This window comes from Antennarius striatus, chromosome 4 (assembly GCF_040054535.1).
Source record: "Antennarius striatus isolate MH-2024 chromosome 4, ASM4005453v1, whole genome shotgun sequence".
NCBI classification, from domain to species: Eukaryota; Metazoa; Chordata; class Actinopteri; order Lophiiformes; family Antennariidae; genus Antennarius; species Antennarius striatus.
The window spans coordinates 15494220-15517767 of NC_090779.1; the positions used below are offsets into that span (position 1 = coordinate 15494220).

General features: G+C 40.2%; 1 protein-coding gene across 1 annotated transcript in view; it reads left to right on the forward strand.

Moving 5' to 3' along the window:
- b4galnt4a (beta-1,4-N-acetyl-galactosaminyl transferase 4a) overlaps positions 1-23548 on the forward strand; it is a 115524-nt gene that overhangs the window by 70713 nt on the left and 21263 nt on the right. Inside the window, exons 6-8 of the mRNA XM_068314167.1 lie at positions 468-568; positions 9534-9601; positions 22050-22128. Coding sequence (XP_068170268.1) covers positions 468-568; positions 9534-9601; positions 22050-22128 — 248 coding nt within the window. The remainder of the gene's footprint in view (positions 1-467; positions 569-9533; positions 9602-22049; positions 22129-23548) is intronic.

Genomic DNA, 23548 nt, shown 5'->3' on the forward strand with positions numbered 1-23548 from the left:
TTCAAATGCTGTGTTTTCTTACTTTTCACACAGCAATAAATGTTTCAATGGGAACAGTTTAAAGTATGACTCGATTAAGGTTAAGTACTTTGTGAAGCTCAAAAAAACAATAACTTTGTTATACTAGGTCAAGTTTAAAGATATAGATGTTTTTCTTGTTGGAAAAAAGTTACGGAAATGCCGTTGAAATCCTTACAACTATGCCTGCTCCCCGTCAGTACCAGGAAAGCTTTCAGCAATGTGTGTGAAAACAGGGTTGTGGTGTTGGACTCTACACATACTGTACGTCATTCTACGCAGCAGGACACAGACATACCACTGCTGAAAAAAATGTAAAAACAGCTTGATGTGACGAGAACTTAAACTTTATCAGATACACATGTGAATCTGGCATCATACTATATCAGTATCTGTGTACTGTATCTATGGACAATAAAACACACTTTCATCATGTTTTCTCCCTCCAGGTGATTTCCAGTTCTCGGTGTCATCTGATGATAACTCTGAGTTCTGGCTGAGTCCTGATGAGAGTCCTCTCAGTGCCAGACTGCTGGTCTATGTAGGACAGGTAAGCATGAAACTCAGTCTTGAGTAATGTCTAAACCTCACAGATAGCCACTCTAATGACAACTCAGCAAATTCAAGCTGCACTTATACAGATATTCATTTCCAAACCCAGAAATGCAGTCCTTGTCTTTAAGTAATACAGCATAGCACCAAGCTCCTACAGAAAGAAGAAATATAGTGAATACTGAGGGTAAATACACTCAAGAGATTTAAAATTGCTCCAGCATGTTTATTTGTAAGTTTGTTTGGGTAGTTTATGTCACATGAAAATAATAACCCTATTTTGTTCCTTCTTAACTTTTATTGATTATCTTAATTTAATCAGGAACAAAAACAAAGACAGAACAAAAACATCAACAACAAAACCATGAACACCATTACTCTCTCAGATGACGCAGCTGGAATGTACAGCATTTCACACTAATCAGCATTTAGCTTTACCCTCATCAGCATTGATTATTGCAGTAAACCACTTCCACATGAACTGGTATAACCCCCTGATGCCATCCCATGGGATGTTTGCCTGAAATAACTTCTGTGTATGTTCACACAATCCTCAGAAGTCCCCCCCCCCCCACCTCTCTGTGACCTTCTTTTATTTCTTAAACAAGACCAACCTAAAGCGTCACAACCAATGTGTGCATTCGTAGCAGCTGCCGTTTTTTTTTTACCATGTTCTTCAAATCACAGGCTACCTGTTGCCACTACACGTTTGAATCCTTTGGTTACTTTGTCACACCAGCTGTGACGCACCAGTAAACCCATTCATACAGGCGTTTATGCAGAATGTGAGGTTGGAATGAAGGCACATCAGGCCAGAAATAAAAAATGCTGCCCTAGCGTTGCCAGTGTTGTACTTGGCGGTCCTCACTCAGCATCATTCCCTCTTGCAACAACACATCACCACCGTAAAGCTATTGATGTCGTATTGTGAGGGACGTACGGGCCTAGTGTGGGTCTCTGAGGTGCAGCAAGTGGACATGTTGATCCTGAGTCTGGATCTCTACATGTGTTTGAACACGACACAGTTGTCAAGACATTCCTCTTGATACATAGCTCTGCTGATGGGCGCTGAACAAGCTGGTGACTTGTGTGGTCTACGAGTCACAGTCAAGTTTTTCCCAACTGTGACATTTCTACGGATGTCATGTTTTCTCCAGTCCATCTTCTTTTATTTAAGTTTATTATGAGAAGTTAGTGGTCATTCAGGGGTATTTCTATAAAGACATTCTCTACAAACTTGAGTCAAACCGAGCCAATCTTCAAATGATGAGAATTATCATAATGTACCACCTATTATAAAATAGAGAAAGGGTTTCCAGAAATTGGGCTAAAACGAATAGCGAAGCATTTTCTAATCCCTTGAGTGCACTTTCAACCTTCTCAATGTCATGAAAGAAAAAAAAAACACTTTGTATAACATATACCTCTGGGAAAGGCACATTTTAAACCCTTACCATTACATATCATTATGCAGTCACTTCATTGTCTGATATGATATTCAGGCTGAGTGACACTAAATGGAGTCTAATGGCCTCCTGTCATTTCACATGTCATGTACACAATGACCGATTTTATGTCGAATCCTATTTTGTTAAATGTAGTTCTCACTGAGATTGTTAGAATCAAAGGCTGTTTGAGCCGTGCTTTGTACGATCTTTCACCCATACTGAGTTCATCGCCGTCGGTAACACTATTTCCTGACCATCCAACAGCATATGCCTTTTATTCTACCGGTGCTCCACCGTACAGCACAGGAGGGACACTGATCGGTTTGACTGGTTTCATCTTTTATAATCACCCACTCACCTCGTGTCGTCGTTCTAACACTCGCCTCGAACACGCACCTCAGAATACAGAAGACTTACCGTACGTCCTCCTGTGGAACACTGTGAAAAATCGCTTCCTTTTTTATCCGTCCTTGAAATACCCTCTGCCCGCAATCAAATAAAAATCAAGCTGTGCTGCTACTACCCTGACTAATAAAGTCTTCTCAGGGAAGCCTTAATTTAAAAAAAAAAATTTTTTTAAAGAAGGTAATGACACATGAGGCTGCATAGTGTTTAAACACCATTTAAGTGCTCTGGGCAAATGTGTGTTATAAGCAAAGGTCCAGAAAAGGAGCCATCTGTATTCCAGTAGGATGTAAGACGCCACCAGCTTCTATGGGAGCTGAGATTAATTAGCTGGCAGTGAATATTGATGTGACATTTAGCAGCAGAGAAATATCATCTAGGTAATGGCAGGGGAGCAGCGCTATGACCGGGATCATTCATTCTGCCACCGGTTGACAGACAGGCCTCGCTGCCCCCTGTCTTCAGAGACTCATTGATGTTCACAGGCAAAAACCAAATCCTCTTCTTCATCCTTCACTATATGACCCATCTGTCTGCATGAAAGATGTGTTCCAGCAAGAAATAATGGTTCTTACTGTGAATTAATACCTTTTTTCAAAACATGACCTGAAATGTTGTTTCCACCTTTGCTGAACTTTTCAAAATTCCAACCATCCATCCATCCATCCATCCATCCATCCATCCATCCATCCATCCACCCACCCACCCACTTTTAAGAAGATACTGTTCGTATAGATTAAATACATAGGTCACTCTCATTATCGCTGAATTAACCTTCATCACTCTTAGCTTTTGAAAATGTGATCGTTTTGTCTGGGACTTCTAGGTCTTTAAAATGAGCACACTTAATAAGCACATTGTGCTATAGATATCTGTCTATTGGAGAATTATTGAACACACAACATAAACACCGTCTGTGTTTATTATAAATGGGTACAGCCACATCTACTCCATTGACGCCCAATAAAAACACCTGAAAAATTAACTTGAGCACAGAATGAAATCGAATATTAGAAAAAATCATTCAGTGAGTGAGCTGACTTGGGGTTTGGTGACTAGACCTGAAAAAATATAATTTACAAATTTAATGAGGTGCATTGACATCTCAAAAGAGCTACTGCAGGAAGATGAAGGTTGATGGTATCTCGATTTCTGACGAAATAACTGAAAATGTGTCCGTCTAGTTTAATTAGAATGCATAGCAAACGTCATTAGCAGACATGTGTAGAGATAATATCATGATCTGATAATATCCTAACTGCTGGTGTCGTATTCACATCTTGACTTGCTTCAACTGTTGTTGTAAATCACTGTAACTTGCTGACCCAAGAAGACTTAACTGACTTTGAGTCATTGTTTGTTCCTCGGCTCCTCACTCATACCTTCAATTTATTGGAGGAGAATTGTGGGTTTATTATAAGAATACATTTCATAGTCTTGATGGACATTATCTGTGCATATAAACTATATAATGTGACTGTGAATCATTCAGTATCCTGTCATTAATCAGATTTTTTGCTCACAATCTGTAATGAGATTTTTCCTCAGTCAAGAGTATCCAGACAGCTGCTGCAGAGCCCCCAGACCGGGTCTTTAAATTGACAGAGAGCCTAAGGAGTAGTGTAGTAGCGCTCACAATGACTGATGTGTGTCATATGTGCTATAATACTATTTTTGTCAGGTTCAGACAAAATAAGACAGCCGTAGACACAGAAAACTGGGTCAGGGAGGTATGCTGTGATTGAAACAGTAACTGCTCATTCTCAGACAGGTAAGACATTGCCAGGAGTAAATATATGACTCTGTGTGTGGAGTTCTGCTCAAAAATGATAAATCATCTGAAAATCCAACACTCACTTTCCCACTTTGACTTCTAAGCAACAGAAGAAGTAGCACAGGTCTTTGCAGGTGCAAAAGTGATGGCTGAATTCCATTTATTTGCTTCTGTTTGAATATCAAATTGTGCCTGTTTGCTCGCTGTCACACTGTCACATTTTAGAGACACTCCCTCCTTTAATGATGTTAGTAACACCTGTGCTTTACCAACAAGGACAATCCAGCATGTCTGCTGTAAAAAAAAACCCTGTTCTTGTGTTTTTCCACTACTTTACTGCTCAGCAACAGCATTTATCCAAAAAGATAAATAGCATTTCAACTTGAAAACCATGAGAAGCATGTAATTAGTTTCATTCTTTGTTCTGAGTTGAAATTTGCAACTTCCATGTACCCGGTAATCCATTTGGAAAGACATTAAAAAAAAACAAACAGGGGAGGAAATGGGTGCCCTGGAGATTAAAATTTTAAACCTGCTTGAAATAGCAAATCCATCACAGCGAGCAGCATGTCTATGTCTGCTTTTATTCCTTTTGCTGTTAAATTAGTGCGTGCAGATGGTTTGATTCAAACTCTCCGAGCAGCTGTACAACCACCCACTGATAATATAACTTTGACAACAATCAAAACAGACATGAAGATAAGTGTGATAGATTAGTTAATTCAAGCCAGTCTGAAGTGTCTGCAGGTTGGGTGTGTGCCAGATGAAACTGAATGGAAATCAGCGACTGCTTTGAATGATGGGCAAACCTAAATTGTAATCCGTCTTTTTGGGCTGGTTTCATGAAGACGGACAACGCGGTCCCGCATGAAGTCACAGTATTCCTGTTTAATGAGACAAGGGTGCACAGAGGCCCTGAGATTGTTGTTGATGCTGGCTCCTGGCACACCTGTTTCACTTCATTCTCATTCACATCAGGTTCTTCATAGTTAGATCAGTATCTCCAGATTCCACTGTCTGTATTGAGATAAACTTGTTGCTATGGTTATGTTGGAGTCTGTACGGATCACGAATATTTGTCTCATCATTTTAAATAAATAAAATTACCATACTAATGTTTTTTTTATTGTCGATGTTTGATACAAATTCATGCTAGTTGAATAATGAACATTTACAACTGTGTTTTTTCCTGACTCTGTTCACCTTACTACTTTATTTAATGGCTTCTGTAAAAGGTTTGGACTCCAGCTGGTGCCAGGGTCACTCTCAGTAATGGCAATAATGAAAACTTTGTTCCATTCAAGTGTATCAGCAAGCCTTAGCAATGAGCCTAAATGCATAATTAAAGGCCCCCTTAGACTAAATGTTATTCAGCTTTAATTATTCATGCTATTTGTTACACCTGAGCTTTTCCTGTTGTGACATGTTTTGCCAAACTCTATGTGTTGTTTGCAAAATGCGTATTTATTCCAGCAGAGAGCGGCACAGTGATGCATGAACAGGCAGAGTGTGTTGAATAGTTTTACTTCTAAAATGAGGTTGAGTGAATTAATTTAATGTTTTATTTGTCTTAACAAATGTCATACAGATGACATTTGTATGAGGGGGGGGGTTGTCACGTTTACTTTTTCGGTTTCAGTTCTTGTAGTCATCAAGAATCAGTTTTGCCAGCGTTCTTACATTTGTGGGTGAGTTTGTGCTTTTGTGTCCGTGTGAGAGAAAAATAAAGATGATAGAAAATTGTTGGTGTACGTCTGGGTGGTTTTACAATTGGATTGTTTGATGTAATATGTGTGTGTATGTGTGTGTGTGTGTGTGTGTGTGTGTGTGTGTGTGTGTGTGTGTGTGTGTGCGTGTGTGTGTTACCACACGAGAATTTCTAACTACTTGCCTTCTTATTTATCTCCCACCCTAATAAGCAGTGACTCACCGTTCAGTGGGAAGTATATCTATGTACGTGTGTGTGTGGGTGTGTCTGTCATGTTGGAGAACATCTGCCACTGTCATGGAAAAAAACAGAGGCTCTGCAATCGTATTTGACTTTGTAACAACATCTTTGATCGTGCCTTTTTTCACATACATCTTATTAAATGTGTGACAGGGAAAACAGTGTTTAATTTTGGAAATATATTTGCTGCCTAACACTAATCATTTCCTCCTCTATGTGAAACTACATATATTAGAGCCCTTGATTTTCTTTTTGAAAGTAACTCATCTGAAATTCTGTGTTTGTTCTGCTGACATATGCAAGTGCCTGAAGTAGATAGGCATAAAAGATTTTTTTTTTTGAGAACTATTGTCTGAATTCTGAACTGTAAAGCTTCATTGTCAAGCAGTGTGCTGAAAAAAAGAATTCTGTGCCTGCAGTATAGTTTGCAGTTTTGAATTTACAATCATAAATGTGGAAATCGGCCTTTAGAAGTGAGGAGAAGTGGTAGAAGTGATGCGTACAATACATTATTGATTCGGAACAATGTATCTGGTAAGTTATTTTCCTTTAGTATTTCTTCTTTTTTTTTAAGCATTCTTTTTTTTGTCTGAAAATTATATTAGATCACTTGTTTTGCTTCTGCTAGTTTCGTTTTTTGTCTGAATTTTTATTTGGATAGGAAATAATTTGTGTTTTATAGCAAAACTTATTTTACTGTTTTTACACTCGGCTCTCAATAATATTTGCTGAGACAAAGGATTTTGCATCGCTGCCTCATAAGTGTTATCGCTCTTTCATCTGAACTCTTTCCATGGGAGCAGTTTATTCACAGGGAGAATATAAGCATATGAATACATTAATTATACATATTTTCCTCAGATGTTTCCCATTCGAATCCAAGCAGAAAGCATAGTTGCAGCTTTATTTCCCCTGCTTTGAAAGCTTATTTGCTTTTATAGTTCTACTGAGGAGTCTAATCCAATCAGCTGTGATTTGTCAAATCTGTCTGTTTATCTTTTTCCTGAACAGTGGCTGCTTCTCTTCAAAAACCAATAGCATTTTGTAGTTGTGCAGATTTTATCTTAGTGATAATTCACTTGCGAGAGACAAGCACAAAAGAAATGCTGCTGCTCTCTGTCATCATCCCTCCACAAGCCAAGTGGAAGTCTATGAAAGATAATGAAAACTAAAGCGGTCAATCAGTTAAAGTAGTTTTAAAAAAAAAAAAGTGGTACATCACTTTCTCAATCAACTCTACCAGGAATTCCCTTCCAAAAAAAAAAAAAATCAGAATCATAACACAAAAGAAATCCAAGGAAATGCTGTTACTGATGCGCCTAAATAACTCGTAAAACATTTACAGGTTGCTGTGTCGTGTATTCATGAGTTGAGGGATCACCAGAAGTCAAATTGTTACCATATTCATAAGCCAGACTCATCATCCAACATCCCACCATCAAATCTCAGACATCATCTCACACACCCAGCCTGCACATGAGGTTTGGGGAAAGGACTGACGAGTGGAATAAGTATCAAGGTCAGCAAACAAACTTTGTTAAGGTGTTTGGAAACTGATTGGAGGGTATTTGGTATTCCGGACAATCAGTCACTTTTGGTCTCTAACAAATACTCAAAGGGCCGACCTGTGTGTCAGTCTCTGTTTACAGATGGTGTGGAGTGAACATTCTCCCCATTATACTTCTGTCAACTTCAATACGTTTTACACAGAAACATGAACAGAAAACATTAAGCAAATTTTTTTATTAAAAAAATTTATTTTTTCCCCATGTCCCCAAGTATACATGATGATATTGGTGACTCTAAACTGCCTGCTGGTGTGAAAACTGTTCATCGTTCACCATGTGGCCCTGTAATGCCTTTGCAATCCATCCAGCATCTGCCCCATTGGTATCAGCTGAGATAGGCTCCAGTGCCCCCCAAGCCATACAGAGTGAAGGGATGACTGCCCTTAATCTGCTACCTTCTCAATTTTTTTTTCATTAAATAATCTTTCATACTGATTTGCCTCCAACCCTTCTTCCTTGTCGTTTCCTAGACGCGGAATATGTGAGAAAACTGTTGGTGTAAAAATGTGCTATGGCGGCGGCATGCTGGGGGCTTCAGACTGAAGGCACAGAAGTAAACATTGTGTCCTCCTCTCTGGCCAACTGTTTCACAGAAACTCTCTGAGGCTTTGAGACTGCCAGGAATCTGTTGGGTTTTCAACACACATTACCGCCTGCTTTTCTTCACATAGTAGCTCCCATTCAGAGCTGCTGTTGTATAATTTCCATTTCATATGTGTGTCTCTACCTTGTAGATGCATGTTACTGTGTGTGCCCCTCCCTGTGAAAGCGTTGCACTGCACTGCATAAGGATGAGCAGCTCTTTTAATGCCGAAAAGCTCTTGTGATCTTGTTGGCATCACACCCCACGATGTTTTCTGACCGGCGTCAAGCCCGGAAGTGTGGCCAGAACAAACAATAAAAGGCATCCTCACTGTGGTCTTAGCTTTATTCTTTCATTACGGATCAGCAGCAGCGGGGGTCCTAATTAGTCGCGTTGGCTTGCTTAGGAAATGAATGGGCACTGATTCAGCTAAAATGGGGCCCCAGGGGTCCTGATGAGCCAGCCTTAGTGTCAGTATTGGCAAGGAATAGCATTGTCTGATTTTCTGTCTATTTATAAGAATTTGTGTTCATTTGTGCAGGGTTACAGATGCAACACCCTTAGCTGTGTAACCCTGGAACAGACTTGCACTGCTTTATATTGGTTTATAGACTGCCTGACAAGAACCGGTGACCTACTGTGTGCTAATATCAGGAACGCTTAATGGTCACTCAAGCCTATAGAGGACACAACGCAGTTTACGCTGTTAAGTCTTGCAGAGAGGCCGACTTCCTCAGTTCCTTTCGGGATTAATAAAGTATCTATCTATTCATTATCTTTCCATCCATCCATCTATCCATCCATCCATCCATCCATCTATCCAGCTTTCATCTGTTTGCTCAGTTTGCCTGTCAGAGCGTTCCTCCTGATTGACTGCTCCTGTTGCTTCGGGCCATATTATCCTGTTTTTGCAATTACTCTTCATTTGGTGCACTGTCATACCCAAGGACACAATCAATATCTGGTAGTGTACTTTTTGAACAATCAATCTATTTTCTGAATTTAAACCAAACCCATGTTTGTCACCTTTTTTTTTCGCGCATTAAAATCATCCATCCATCCTTTTTCTTGGATGGAGTAAAAATCGTAAAAATATTATATCATTATTATTATTATTATTGTTATTACATTTATAATACTACACTAATATATTACTGTTATTATAATGCGGTTCTTGGATACCGGTGCATCGTTTGACACTTGCCCTGACCCGTGCCTTCTCTTTCGTTTGTTGCAGCTGGGAACAGAGTGGACCGCTCCAGGCGAATTCAGCAAGTTCAGGTCCCAGTCCTCAAAGTCTGTACAGTAAGTACCTGCAATGACCAGATGCATCAGCAGCACAGTTATGCTCCTTTCAAGCCAGTGCAGAGATCAAAAATCACAGTTTGACACAACCCCAGGTGCAGCTGTTCAGCGGACCAGTCCTGCAGTCTGGACCATCACACTGTCGAGGCCATTCATGTGGGTCTGCTGTCTCCTTTATCATAGGTTTCCTTAGGAAGGGTTGTTCTTTGGACAGCAAATGTTATTTCATGTGTGCAGGGTCTTAACATTTGAAAGCCTTCACTCTCTAAATGTAAAAATGAGAATGTATTTATCAAGTATTTTTTACATCCCACTTGAAAGTGGTGATATATTGTAATTGTCAGTGTTTTTGTGTTCATCCGTTCGTCCGTTAGTTTGCCCACCAAATATCTTTACAACCGTTGCAGATAGAAAGATGAAATAAAAAGCGCATTACTCGGGCAGCAAAGGGGATGAAAATAAGATGAAATTTGACCTTGACCTAGTTTTCTGAAGGTCAAAGGCGTCAACTTTTGTACACTCAGGAGCCGAATAAGATATAAAGACGAGGGAGAAGGTCAGTGTAAGACCATGGATCAAAGCTAGTGCTCTGATCTACCTATGCACCAGCTTTGATCTATGGTCAAATCTAGTGCATAGTTTTGACCTACCCTGAAAGGTCAAAGCTATGCACTTGTCAGGTACTACTTTCAAGGCAAGTCGCAGGATGTTGCAGTCTCTGACTGCCTTGGTTCTTGTTTTTAATTGAATCCTTTATTTAATAAGGGCGTCTCATTAGGATCTGTTTTCATGAGAGACTCAAGTCTCAGATTCAGAGCTTCCAAAGTCATTGTTGACTTTATATGATTATCCTACAAGTGAGTACTCTTATTCCTTTGGATTCTAGCATCTGACTTATTTCATGAAGCTGTAGAGTGCATTCTAAAATTAGTCTCACAAACACACACCACACATCCACAGTGAAGTACACACTGCTAATGAGGTTTGGAGTGAAGGTTCATAACATTTTAAAGTTTTATGTTGGCACAAACTGATGATATGATTAATAAAATGTACTTATTATTTACAGTTACGTCTACATCAAAATCCAAAAGTTGTGGATCATAGATTCGATGTCAGCGTGCCTTTCAAATGTTCCTGTGATGACTTACTGGAGAACAATTCAGCCAATCAGCTTTCAAACCCCTGTCATATGTTAATCTTCTTCTTTTCCTTTCGGCTTTTCTCTTCAGGGGTCGCCACAGTGAATCAGTTCCCTCCATCTAACCCTGTCTTTTGCATCCTCTTCTCTCACACCAACTACCTTCTTGTCCTCTTTCATCACATCCATAAACCTCCTCTTTGGTCTTCCTCTAGGCCTCCTGCCTGGCAGTTCAAAACTCATCCTTCTACTAATATATTCACTATCTCTCCTCTGGACATGTCCAAACCATCTCAGTCTGGCCTCTCTGACTTTATCTCCAAAACCTCTAACATGTGCTGTCCCTCTGATGTATTCATTCCTTATCCTATCCATTCTGGTCACTTCCAAAGAGAACCTCAGCATCTTCATCTCTGCTACCTTCAGCTCTGTCTCCTGTCTTTTCCTCAGTGACACTGTCTCTAGACCAAACAACATCGCTGGTCTCACCAGTTTTGTACACCTTTCCTTTCATTTTAGCTGAAACTCTTCTATCACACATCACACTTGACACTTTTCTCCACCCGTTCCATCCTGCCTGTACACGCTTCTTCACCTCTTTTCCACATTCTCCATTGCTCTGGACTGTTGACCCTAACCCATTACTATTTGGAATGCATCCACAGAAAGGGTTCAATCCAAGATTCCAAAATGCAAAAATGGAGCGTTCTTGTTCATCATTTTATCTATTATGTATAAATGACAAGTCGAATTTTGCTGAAACTTGGTCAATGGGTGGAACGTGGAGAAAGGAAGAAGCCATTTAGCTTTAGAGTGGATACAGAGACAGTTTTGTAACAATTATTCCGTTCACAGTCTTCAGTATTCTTTGGACTCTTGAGTGTAACTATTTAACTCTAAAGATTGACAGTTTTTTCTTATTTACAAGTAATAATTTCTAATTATGGTAATGTGTCTTGTGTTTGGTGGTGGAAGATTTAAATTAAAATTTAGGCTTAAATGATACAGAACAGACTTTTCTTTATGTTAATCATGGAAAAGGGAAAGTACATCAGGGAGCAAAAATAAAAGTTAGTATGAGTTTTAGTTCTAGTTTATTTGCTTGACATTACATATGCTGCAATGTTTTAATTGCATAAGGACACATCCACATACTGATGCGGAAACATTAGATTTTGCAGCCCCAGTATCATTCTGATGATTGTTCACATCCAGACGGGTATTATAACAAGAAAACATTTTAAGCTCATTTAAAACAAAGTGCCTGTTACAGCATTTGCATTCCTTCACACACGTCGAGCCTTGTTTCCATCATTTACACTTATTTCCTGGACACCTCACTCTAACCAAACACACGTGCACACAGACCCACTTTATATCATGAATAAAAATTCAATAATGTCAGAATGGATTGAATACAAAGCTGTTGGTGAGTGTTTTGTGTGTATACGCATAGACTCAGCTGGTCTTGCTTACAATAATAGGAACACATGATTTGAAGATAGCGCAGACAGATGAAAAATACAAGAAAGAAGAAGAATAGAGGAAGAGGCTGAAAGTTTCTCTATTTTCTCTTCCTGCCTGACAAGCGCTACATTTCTCCGGGAATAACAAGACAGCATTGTGGTGGAGCAACATGGCAGAAACATTAAAACGGTTGTTTAGCAGAGGCTGTTGGTGTGACATTGTGTTTTTTTGTGACCTGTGTCTTCCTGTGTTTGTTTAGATGTTCTGTGTGCACTGCTTCAGGTGTGTGTGGTCAGTCTGACAAGGGTTAAATCTGTGTAGGCAACAAGAGCCGTTGCACAGAAAACACCTTTACTTAGTGCTTTCTACCCTGCTGAGAGCCGGTGTAACTGTGATATCTCACTTTACAGACACAAATGCACACACCAGTTGTTGTTCCCCACCTTCCTCTCAAACTTTTGATGTTTGCTACCTCAGTGTCCAAACGGATTAAAGTAAAGTGAAGTCAGATCATGAAATACATCAAACAAGAGATGAAACGATTTGAAATTGTGGGGTTTTATGTGCGGAAACGGCTACTGACTAAAGCAGGTCTATTTTTATTATAAACTGATACTCTATATTACATTCTGCAGGTGAAGTGCGTCAAAGATGGTGTCTGGGTATATTTTAAGCTGTGTGTGTGAAAGTGCATAAGAGAGCATATGCGTGCAAGCTATGTGGTGAAAACATGCCCGTGCATTAATCTGCGTGTTTGTTAAATGCCATGACATTTCAAATCTGTCTGTTCATTGGCTGACTTTATTGAAACATCCCTTTTTAGACAATTTAGTTGTCATCTTCCACATGTTCCGTCTACGACACCAAGAGACATTTTTCCCTCTTGTAACATTCGGCTCGACCCATTTTCAGCAAGACTTGAGTGTGACAAATGGTGTGCGCAGCAGTGTTAATCACCATGGATTCACATAAAAGGTATTTTGCAAATAAGATAAGATGGCATTGAAATGAGCAGCTAAGGCAGTGCAGAATAGAAGATGTTATTTCCAGAAAAGTAAGTGCATTCGATTATGTGTGCAGCAATTATGATCAGTATCAGACAGATTTTATCACCTGTTAATTTGGAACATTTGTAAATCAGATAAATTAAAGAAATCGTTTAACAAATGAATTTGGAGGGTTTTTAAAAAAAAAATTATTACAGTAATTAAAAAAACCCTTTTCAGCAGAGAAAAACTAAATTTCTCTTTTGACAAGTGTTATACATGAAACTGCAGTGAGGCTCTGGCAGCGTTATCTTCTTATGCAATAGTTATTAAAGAATAATTGCAGGGCTATTTCAGCCTATCTGCAAACACAGTTGTACTATGAAGCTGCAATTTTAAATAGCTGCTACACTTTACATACCACTTTTTCTGATTATTATCATATTGCGTCGAGGAGAGAATAACATAGGCAGAAAAAATAAAAATAGCTGAATGGTGAAGAGCAACACATGACACAACAGAGAGCTGACCTTCTTAAATGTAATTGAACGGATGAGAGCAGAATGAAATGAAAGACTCTCCCACTGTAGGAAGGTTGTTCTTTTTGCACTTTAGACCACAGTTATTTATCTGTCGTGGTTCATTGGAGCTGTATGGCCAGCTGAAGTGGAGTTGAGTGAACAGTGACTAATGGCTGCTGCAGGGTTCAATCATATTGTCAGGGAATGAAACGTATTGCTGGTGAGGGGTATGTGAAACACATCACACGCCTTTTGGAGGTCTCCATGCAATGCAATCAAAGACTAGTGAAACCAGCTAGTATGGCGCACATGCACAGACACACATAGTTCATACAGAATACTTAAATCCTCTGGTTGGCTGTCCCACTGTGGTTACTCAGCCTTATGGATGAACGCCTTGTTTTTCTGGTGTTCCACCCATATCTTAAGCGTTAACATTTTCCTATCAGGCCATCATTTCACTTTCTCTCTTCTGGTCTCTCATATTTTCCCTTCATCCCATTCTGTATTTTTCCTATAATGGCCTACAATGGCCACATTTTTTTTTTTGAAGACTGCATTTGAAACTCTAAATGTGACAAATTAATAAAAGTTTCACACTTGCTATCTTGTGCATATGTTGTCGATGAGCAGCATGCTGCAGACACATGCTGTTAAAAACCTGACAGAAACAATGTGTTTCTTCATCACCGACGGTGGGTAGTGGTTCTGTTGTCTCTAATTTGTCTTTCTTTGGTGCTGATTTAAATAGATGAAGCAGGCAGGAAAGTTGTATCAGTGGATCTTTTTGGGAGTTCTCACAATGACATGACCAGTTGGAGGTAATGACAGCTTGTGTGTGTGTGTGTGTGTGTGTGTGTGTGTGTGTGTGTGTGTGTGTGTGGTGTGTGTGTGTGTGTGTGTGTGTGTGTGTGCGTGCGTGCGTGCGTGCGTGCGTGCGTGCCTGCCTGCGTGCGTGTGTGTGTCTGCTGTATAGAACTTGAAAAACAGAGTTTTCGTACCGCTTACTTGATGGAGGTGCTCATCACGATCTCCTTGAAGAGCCTGACTGCCAGACTTTTTCTTAGACTAATTATGTGCTACAATAAACACTTATCTCCTTTTCATTCAAGTGTCTCTCCTAATTTAAATGTGCATTAAATCTAGCTGGGATGTACACTCTTCTAGACTTCTACTCCCAGGGATTGTGTGTATGTCTCAGTAATTTGTAGGACATCAAACAGACATCTTTGTGTAGCAGATATGTATAGTATTTCCATTTTGATCCTTGTGAAAACAACTGGTGGACAATGAGGACATTACCAATGTCCTCCCCACCAGATCACAAACATAGCAGATTTCATGCACTTGGGATTTGTAAAAGGCTGAGCAGTGATGATATTTGCATAAGCAGAAGTCCTGGAAGTTGTTTTCGAAAAGCAGTAAAGAGAAAGAGCTTCAGGGCTAAAATTCTAATGATTATGAGGAACATCAAAATGATATAAATCCTTTTGAAGTAAAGCAAGTAAGACCATTTGTTTTGTAGTATCATGATAACAATGCACTTTGTGCACAAAATGTGGCCATTTTGACAAAATGCTTGCTCTGTGTCCAATATGTAAAAGTGATTTATCAGTAGTCATGAACTTCTTCTAAAGTCAGGCTTTACTCTGCATCTGCGTGATTTTTCAGAGTAAAAGTGATCTCAATTTAGAAATAGCATATTCATATAGATATTTTTGACCACTGTTGCCTGAGACAGGGAGTGTGGACTAAATGCATTATATTAATTAAATCAATAATGAATGTCCCATTCTTTTTCATTGACCTGGTCCTCGTGTACCACAGCAGCATCTGTCTAGCAGCTTCCACCCTCTTGCCTGCCGGACACCAGGTCGACCAACCTTTGAACATGCAAACCGTGTACATATTTTAAATAGCGCCATTGTTCAGTCTTTATACCTTATACATATTTCATTGGAAATAAGTTGTGCTCATTTTTCATTTCACACACACAAGATTCACAGTTGTTATTCAGTCCATGTTTTTCTGACTTGTGCTGAAAGCAGAGAATGAAATGAAACTTGAAAAAAAATACTGCAGAGTTTTATCTTGTTTTTTTTATATACTTTTCAATTGCTATTTTATTTGAAGTCGCCATGGCCTCTGCTGTGAACCAAAGAGTTTGATAAACCCTAAAACCTGAGTAGGTGTTAATCTCACTAGAGTGAGATTAAAAAAAGAATGAATTTACGTCAGCCTCTGTCCTCATATGGTTCAAAGTGATCCCTTTCAGGATTGTAACCACCATCACACATTCCAAAACAAACCCATATAAATTAGTGAATAAATGTTGTTGTTTTTTTTACAACTGATTAATTATTTTATGGATTATGGATCTAACTGTTGAAACATTATGAATTCTTTATATATTTGACATTGTTCATGATCTCATGAAGGTGTTACAAAAAGGTCTGGTTGAAATATCTTGAATAAAGGGACTGGATCTGCATCTTGAGCCACGGAATATTAAATTTAAATACCAAACTGGGTTGCATCCTGTGGTATGAAATTGTGCACAGAATCAGCATCATCACAACACAAACTCAACTAAAGTAAAGGGAGGTATACCAAACAGTGACTTCTTTATGGATCAAGAACCTTGTCATGAGTTATTAATACCTGTGTCAATTTGGAAGTCTCTCTGTTATGGCTCCACGTCTGTTCGTACCTGTGAAGCGATTGTTCGGCGGTGCCTGCTATGTGCTGTCACAGCAGCTTGATGAGTGACACTGAAGTAGTCGGATGAGAAACTCAGATAACCCTGCCAGCCTCTCCGCCTCCCGACAAGGGTAACAGATCTCTGGACTGCATCGACAACACCGAGGAGATTGACATTTGCTAAAGTTATATAAACCAAACTGTGCTGAGCAGCAGTCTGAGCTTATCTGACACTTGCATGATGTCAAGTATTTCAAGAGGTTTTGAGTAGCTCGAACTGGGAAGTGATTTTTTCATTCTTGGACACTAATGATAAATGGAGGAATTTAATGCGATAAACTAAAGTCAATTGAAATATGTCTATTTGTCTCAGTCATTTCTGACTGAAAACAATCCCTGCTGCTGACCTTTGACCGTGCCGTGGTGAGGAGGAAAGACGAAAGATGCCAAGGATTGCTGGATTGTCACTGCTGGCATTTTGCAGCATCGGCTTTCACTTTACAAACTGTTGAAGATGACATTTACTCCCAATCCTCCACAGACGTGTGGGCGCTGATGTGTGTTCTTCCATTTCTCTGTGTCTATGTGCACATTTTTAAATTTTACATCTTTCTTTCTTCTCATACCTTTCTCCTCTTCCTCACCTTTACATTCCTTGTGCTTTAAGCCCCACTGCAGATCGTTTGCTATTTCTGTTTTATTAACATAAAATCTCCACAGGCCAATAATATTTGTCAGGAGAGAATTAACTGTACACTTCCCAGGCAGCACTGTGGGAAGCCTTGTTGAGAATGACCAGTTATTTCACTATTGGATCCCTCTGTATCTATAATTGAATCATTTAAGTGCTCCCGGCTTTTAGCTGACACGGACACTCAAGCATTTTCAGGGAGGAATGCATAGTACTTGTGCTCATAGTGTCAAAAGAATAGTGATTGAACCTAGTGGTGCCCCTGCCCTGCAGTAAGCACTTGACTCATATTACAGTATGTATGCATTCCCTCACATTGGAATAAATGTCTTCATAAATGTGTGTCTTTGTCTTCAGATATATTTTATTACGTGTGAATGTGGGTAAATCCGTGATTTGAAGTCCCAGTAATTGGTTGGTACACTGTGGCGGTTGAATCACAATGTTTGCCATTAAATTCTGATGACTCCTATGTCCCACTTTTGTCCCTGAAGCATCATTCTACCATCTGTTGCTATAGTGATGGGAGGCTGTTGAGCTATATAAGCATGTGTGTGTCTTCTTGTCTACATGTGGATATTTGTGTGTGTGTGTGTGTGTGTGTGTGTGTGTGTGTGTGTGTGTGTGTGTGTGTGTGTGTGTGTGTGTGTGTGTGTGTGTGTGTGTGTGTGTGTGTGTGTGTGTGTGTGTGTGTGTGTGTGTGTGTGTGTTGGGGAGGGGGGTATTTCTACTGTATTACTGTAGTTTTCAGTCCACCACATAGACAAGTAGGTTTTTTTTAGGCTTTGGGTAAGTAGGTGATGCTTTTTAGATTCAGTGTGGGTCTGATTATGTCTGTAGGATTTGTCATCTTTAAGAAAAATGTTGCCTTGTTGTATCTTACTTGTCCTTACTTGCTAATGTTGTGTACCTCTTCCATCTCTCCTACTAATAAATCCTCAGCAACTCGTCCATTTAGTATTTTTGACCTTGATGTAATGCAGTAATTGTAGTTTCCTGCGATGAAAAGAGCATATGTTTCTCTACCCCTGAGCAGTACAAATACCAAAATCCCAGGAGTGCGATTCATTCCGGTCAGTAAGAAAGGCAGCTGAGTGTTAATACAGAATCAAAGTGAGAAAGGGGGTGAAGTGGAGGCATCTAAAAGAAAAAGGAAGCTATATAAAGTGGAATTAGATAATTGCATGTGGAAAAATCGGATAGATATACAGAGAGGAGAGACTATGTGGGGAGCTTTGGAGTGAAGAGATGGATGAGATACAAGAGATGAGAGGGAGAAAGAGAAAGGAGGGATGAAGGAAAGCAGAGGGGGTATGAGGAAAAGGCGTGGAAGAAAGAGGATTTATTGAGGCTGCAGGGAAGAGCAGCGTGATGGTTCTCTGATGGATTAGAGAAACTCATGAGAAATGGACTAGAGCAAAGGGAGAACGCGATGGGGGAAAAGTGAAGTTTGTGTGTCTCCTTGGGGCAGCTCTAAACATTGATATCACTAATGTAGTTAAGAGGAGAACACTTGCCAAGCACTCTTTTTTTTTTTTTTCATGGGCCACCTGTGGGTGTTGTTAGGGGGGAGGAATCAGGCAAGAGCGAGTCAGGGATGGCGTGGCAGTCAGATAGCAGTAATGAGAAATTGAGTTGGAAAAAGAGAGGAGATACTGAGGAAGTAGAATCCGGAATTTGCTGGAGCTTGCGGGGCAGATAGGGTAGTAAGTCTACTGTCTCCAGCTCACTGCAGCCTGCCTTCACAAACTGGGCTACAATACCGAAGGTGTGTGTCTGTCTCAATGTGTCAACATGTCTGTTGGTCCTCAGGGTGTTGTGCTCTGTGGTATATTTCTTCAGATCCACAGAACAATCGTTTTGTTCAAGATTCTTAGGAAACTAGTTTGTTTCTAGCAGGAAAAATACAACCCTCTCGATGTTCATGCTCCATAAATGTTTCAAATCCAGTTGACTTTGAGCTGTGAGGATACTCGGTGGATATCCTTCAGCTCCTGCAGCCCCATCTTGTGTTATTTAGTGCAGTCAAGCTTCTTTTGTCTGTCTGTCCATTCAGCCCAATGAAGGCAAACCGGAAACAAAGACTTCAATTAGCCGCGCAATTAGACTCTTGTTTTGTGTCCTCCACTCATCCTTCGAATCACACGCTAATAGCTATTCCTCCCACCGTCTCTCTTTTGCCCTTCACTTGCTCCTTTGTATTTTTTACAGTTTTTCATCTGGCATGGTTTTTTCGTCTCAGTATTATTCACTGTAATGTATTATTCCTTCACGCAAAAAGCATTTAGTATTATTCTGTTTCTGCCGTTGCTATTTATCCCCGTCCATCTTTCTTTACACCTGTCCTTCCTGTCTTATTCAACCAGTATTCGCTGCATCTATCACAGAGAGGCACACTATCTTAGACTTGCAAATTTAAACCACTGCTATCCTTTTTTGTTCGTGCTCCTTCCTGTTTCCTTTTTTAGTCTTTAAATTTAATACTTTTGAGTAGACGTTTATTTCAAAAATATTTCAAAAATGTTTGGATCTTTGTCTCTGATCATATCTTTACTTAGATAATAGAAAATAGGAAGTACTTACAGAAGGAATATTTGTCAACTGAGTAGTTATAATAGCTAGGCAGCGATTGTGGCTCAAAAGCATGAGTCAGAAATGTTTAGAGTGGCTTTAAAAATCATCTCTTTTACCGAAGATAGTTTTTTGGTACACAGGGAATCACAAAATTATCAGGCAAGGACAAAGAAAGAAAGAAAACAGACCTAAAATTGGCCAAATCTAACTGAATGTCTAAATTGAAAGAGTTTCACAAGAAACAGAAGTGCGACACACTGGCACAGGAGGGCGATCTAAACACGATTGGAGGAGGAGACACAGGTGATAGCCATCAGGGCGGGGCCAGACAATCACAGTGGACAGAGACAGCAGAGAAGACTCATCAGGGACAGATGAAACTAACTGAGGCAAACAAACATGGGTGCAAAAACAGGAAGTGTATACCAAAAAAAAAAAAAACATAACATGGAGGAATACACTTTCAAAAAACATTGTTTTTGTACATTTCTTAAAGACTGGTCTGGTTTTAAAGTATCCTCTGTTGGGCAAGGAGGCCGCCAAGAACTGAAAGTGGTTCCTGAGTTTTGCTGAGTGCCATTTCAGCAGCTGCACGCTGTGATGTTCCCTATTCATGAGACGGTGACCTGAGAGCGCTGTCACTGCTCTCCTGCACCTGCAGTGATTTATTGGTTATAGAACAATGCACTCCAGATGATGCTGCCACATTCGTGCAAGGGGGGGTGGGTTGTGTGTGTGTGTGTGTGTGTGTGTGTGTGTGTGTGTGTGTGTGTGTGTGTGTGTGTGTGTGTGTGTGTGTGTGTGTGTGTGTGTGTGTGTGTAGGTGGGGGCAGCACGTGATCTTCCACCTTCAGCCTTCGTCCTGTCCCTTTAGCTCAGTGAACCATGGCAGCAACAACCATACACACAGTGAAATAAGTCTATAACATGAATATACTGTAGCAATCTTTACTTTTCCAAGCATTTATGTTGGGTAGTTATGAAACTTCTCAAATGTGATGCTTGTGTATCTTCTTCTATCTTCGGGACAATACAACGAGAGGAAGTTGTCACCTAGGGCTCTGGGATCCTGCATGCTAATCGGCATCTGTCACCGTTGTCATTATATAGCCTAAAAAGATTAAATGATGAAATGAAACCCATAAAAATGCACATAGCCTCTAGAACAAAGACTATGTACGTTTCTCTCTGTTTGCCTACTTGTCTGCTGTTTTCATGTCATCTCAAGTTTCTGTGGATCTATTTTCGGTCCTGAAAACAATCTTCACAAAAGAAGATGCACTCCTGTTTGTTTCAGGAGACACAAACCTGGAGACAAGGGAGAGGAATGGAACATGACAGGGAAAGAAAAGAGCGGGAGGAAAACAGTAACGAAGAAGAAAACAGAAGAACAAGCATCACCTACGTATCTCTGTGAATCAGAGGACATGAAAGGGCCAAATACTGTATGTCCAGAGTTCAATGGAGCAAAGGTTTCCCAAATTTTTGGGCTGTAGCAAACACAATTATCATTATCGTGTTTCTGATAATTATAGTTTAAAACACACACTGTAACATTTTTATTGTCTGGTGAATAGCTTTCACTTCATTGCTCCTTTATTGAAAGCTTCTGCTCTAGTAAATGATGCATCTATGCTCTGGAGATATTTACTAGACTTGTGTGTGTGTGTGTGTGTGTGTGTGTGTGTGTGTGTGTGTGTGTGTGTGTGTGTGTGTGTGTGTGTGTGTTCATATTCAGCTCTTAAATGTGTATGTTTTGAGAGCCAATAATGTGTTGAGCAGACATTTTTTACTCTGCTATAAATTCCAGGGTGTTTTCTGACATGTAAAATAAAATCAAAAATGCTGTCACATGGTTTGCGTTTCATCAGCTTGATGAATAAAAACAAACCTTTACTCGGGTCGACAGAAGTTCCGGAGAAATTTTTGAGCTTACATGAGGGGAAAAAATGTTGATTTATGTGGAGCATCGATTTTCTACCTCACCGTCTCTGAAGCAGTGTTTCATCCAAGACCTGGGGCCGATAATATCTCTGCTCACAGATGCCTTCTTCACCGTTCCGCCTGTAGCACATAGATTTATTCTAGACTAATTAACCTGTTTACACTGAGTTCCAGTTGCCTTATTTTTTAATACTATTGATGTGTTTTTGAACTCAAATTGGTGCCTTACTTGACTGCAGCCTCATGAAGTCGTGTTATAGATGAAGAGTCACTCAGACATCTCCCTGCCTGCTCTCCAGGCTGTCGCCATCAGCTCCAGTGTGGGTCACTGGAAGGATCTTCAGTGGCCTGTTGCATATACTGTAGATTATTTATAAATTTTTCAGCGTCAAATATCTAACAAATCTTCTCTCTTTCCTCTCAGCCTAATCTCATCAAGACGATACTACTTTGAGATCCTCCACAAGCAAGATGACAAGGGTTCAGATCACGTGGAGGTTGGGGTAAGTTGGAGCAGCTCGCACTTTTTCCCTCGAGGTCTGTCGTATTTATCTTTACCTCACTGACTCTTAATAATAAATGCCTACCAAGCACTTTAAAGTGTCAGCTCTTTTAAAAATTCAGACTCTTCCTCCTCAAGCCATATTTCCATAACTGTTCCACTCATTCCCCTCCATCTTCCTCTCCCCCAGCACCTCTTTTTGGTGATTCCTCCATCTCTATCTTTGTTCTGTAAGTCTTAACTTTTTGATTTCTTTTCGCTTTGACTCTCCTCTGCACAGCTGCTTTCTCTGTAGCGGCGTTCTACACCGCAGGCAAAGCTCAGAGATGAGTGGGGCTTAATTTCGAGATGAAGTTTCAAACGAGCCCACACCCCTTGTGTGAGTCTGCACTTTGAGTGGGAGGGCAATGATAAAAGAGCCCACTGGTGTGTGTGTGTGTGTGTGTGTGTGTGTGTGTGTGTGTGTGTGTGTGTGTGTGTGTGTGTGTGTGTGTGTGTGTGTGTGTGTGTGTGTGTGTGTGTGTGTGTGTGTGTGTGTGTGTGTGTGTATGGAATGAATATATTAACAAGCCTTAGGTTATCGCCATCATGATGTCCATCATCACCATCCAAGGAGTGGCGGTACTGCTGTATTTGCTCAAGAAAAAGTTTATTGTCATTTTATCACCCTTAAGGTTAATTATTTTTCACTTTCTCCCTCGTGTGTGCGTGACTGCCTCAGGCTTTTTTTCCTCTGACCAGTATTTCTGTCCTGCCATTAGAATCTGTTAGTTTCTTTATGAGTACTACTGTTCTTTCATATTTTCTGTTGTTGATTTTCCACATGTTTCCTCAAGCCGTCTAGCCTTCACCACTCCTTAACTTTAGGCCACAGTTTCCAGTCTGGTCTCAAGCATCTGAAGCCATCAGGCTGTTCAGTGTTTTTCTCTTCACACTGTCAGCCTTTGGAAGCCCTTTTCTTTTGAGAGGACTTGACAGAGCAATGTGTCTGGAGTCAAGAGGACTACACAATGAAATGGAGGCAGAGCTGTGTGTGTGTGTGTGTGTGTGTGTGTGTGTGTGTGTGGGTGTGTGGGTGTGTGGGTGTGTGGGTGTGGGTGTCTGTGAAAGACAGAATAGCCATTTTTAAAAGATATTGTACACCAATGCTACAGCAAAGAACTATCCTTACACGTCCTTTATTTACACTGAACATTACAGCCGCTGCCCCCCAGGGCGTGACTTATGGCACTGCAGCGTCGACCTCTAGTGTGACATTTGAGATATGCCTTCAGCATCGCTGCGTGAACAATGAAATAACATGGCAACAGCAATGATTTCACTCTCCTGTCACATAGATGATCTGCTGTACCTCTTCTCCATGAGTCACATACATTTAAGTTGATTTTTTTTTTTGAGCTAGCTGCTAGCTCCCACTGCCT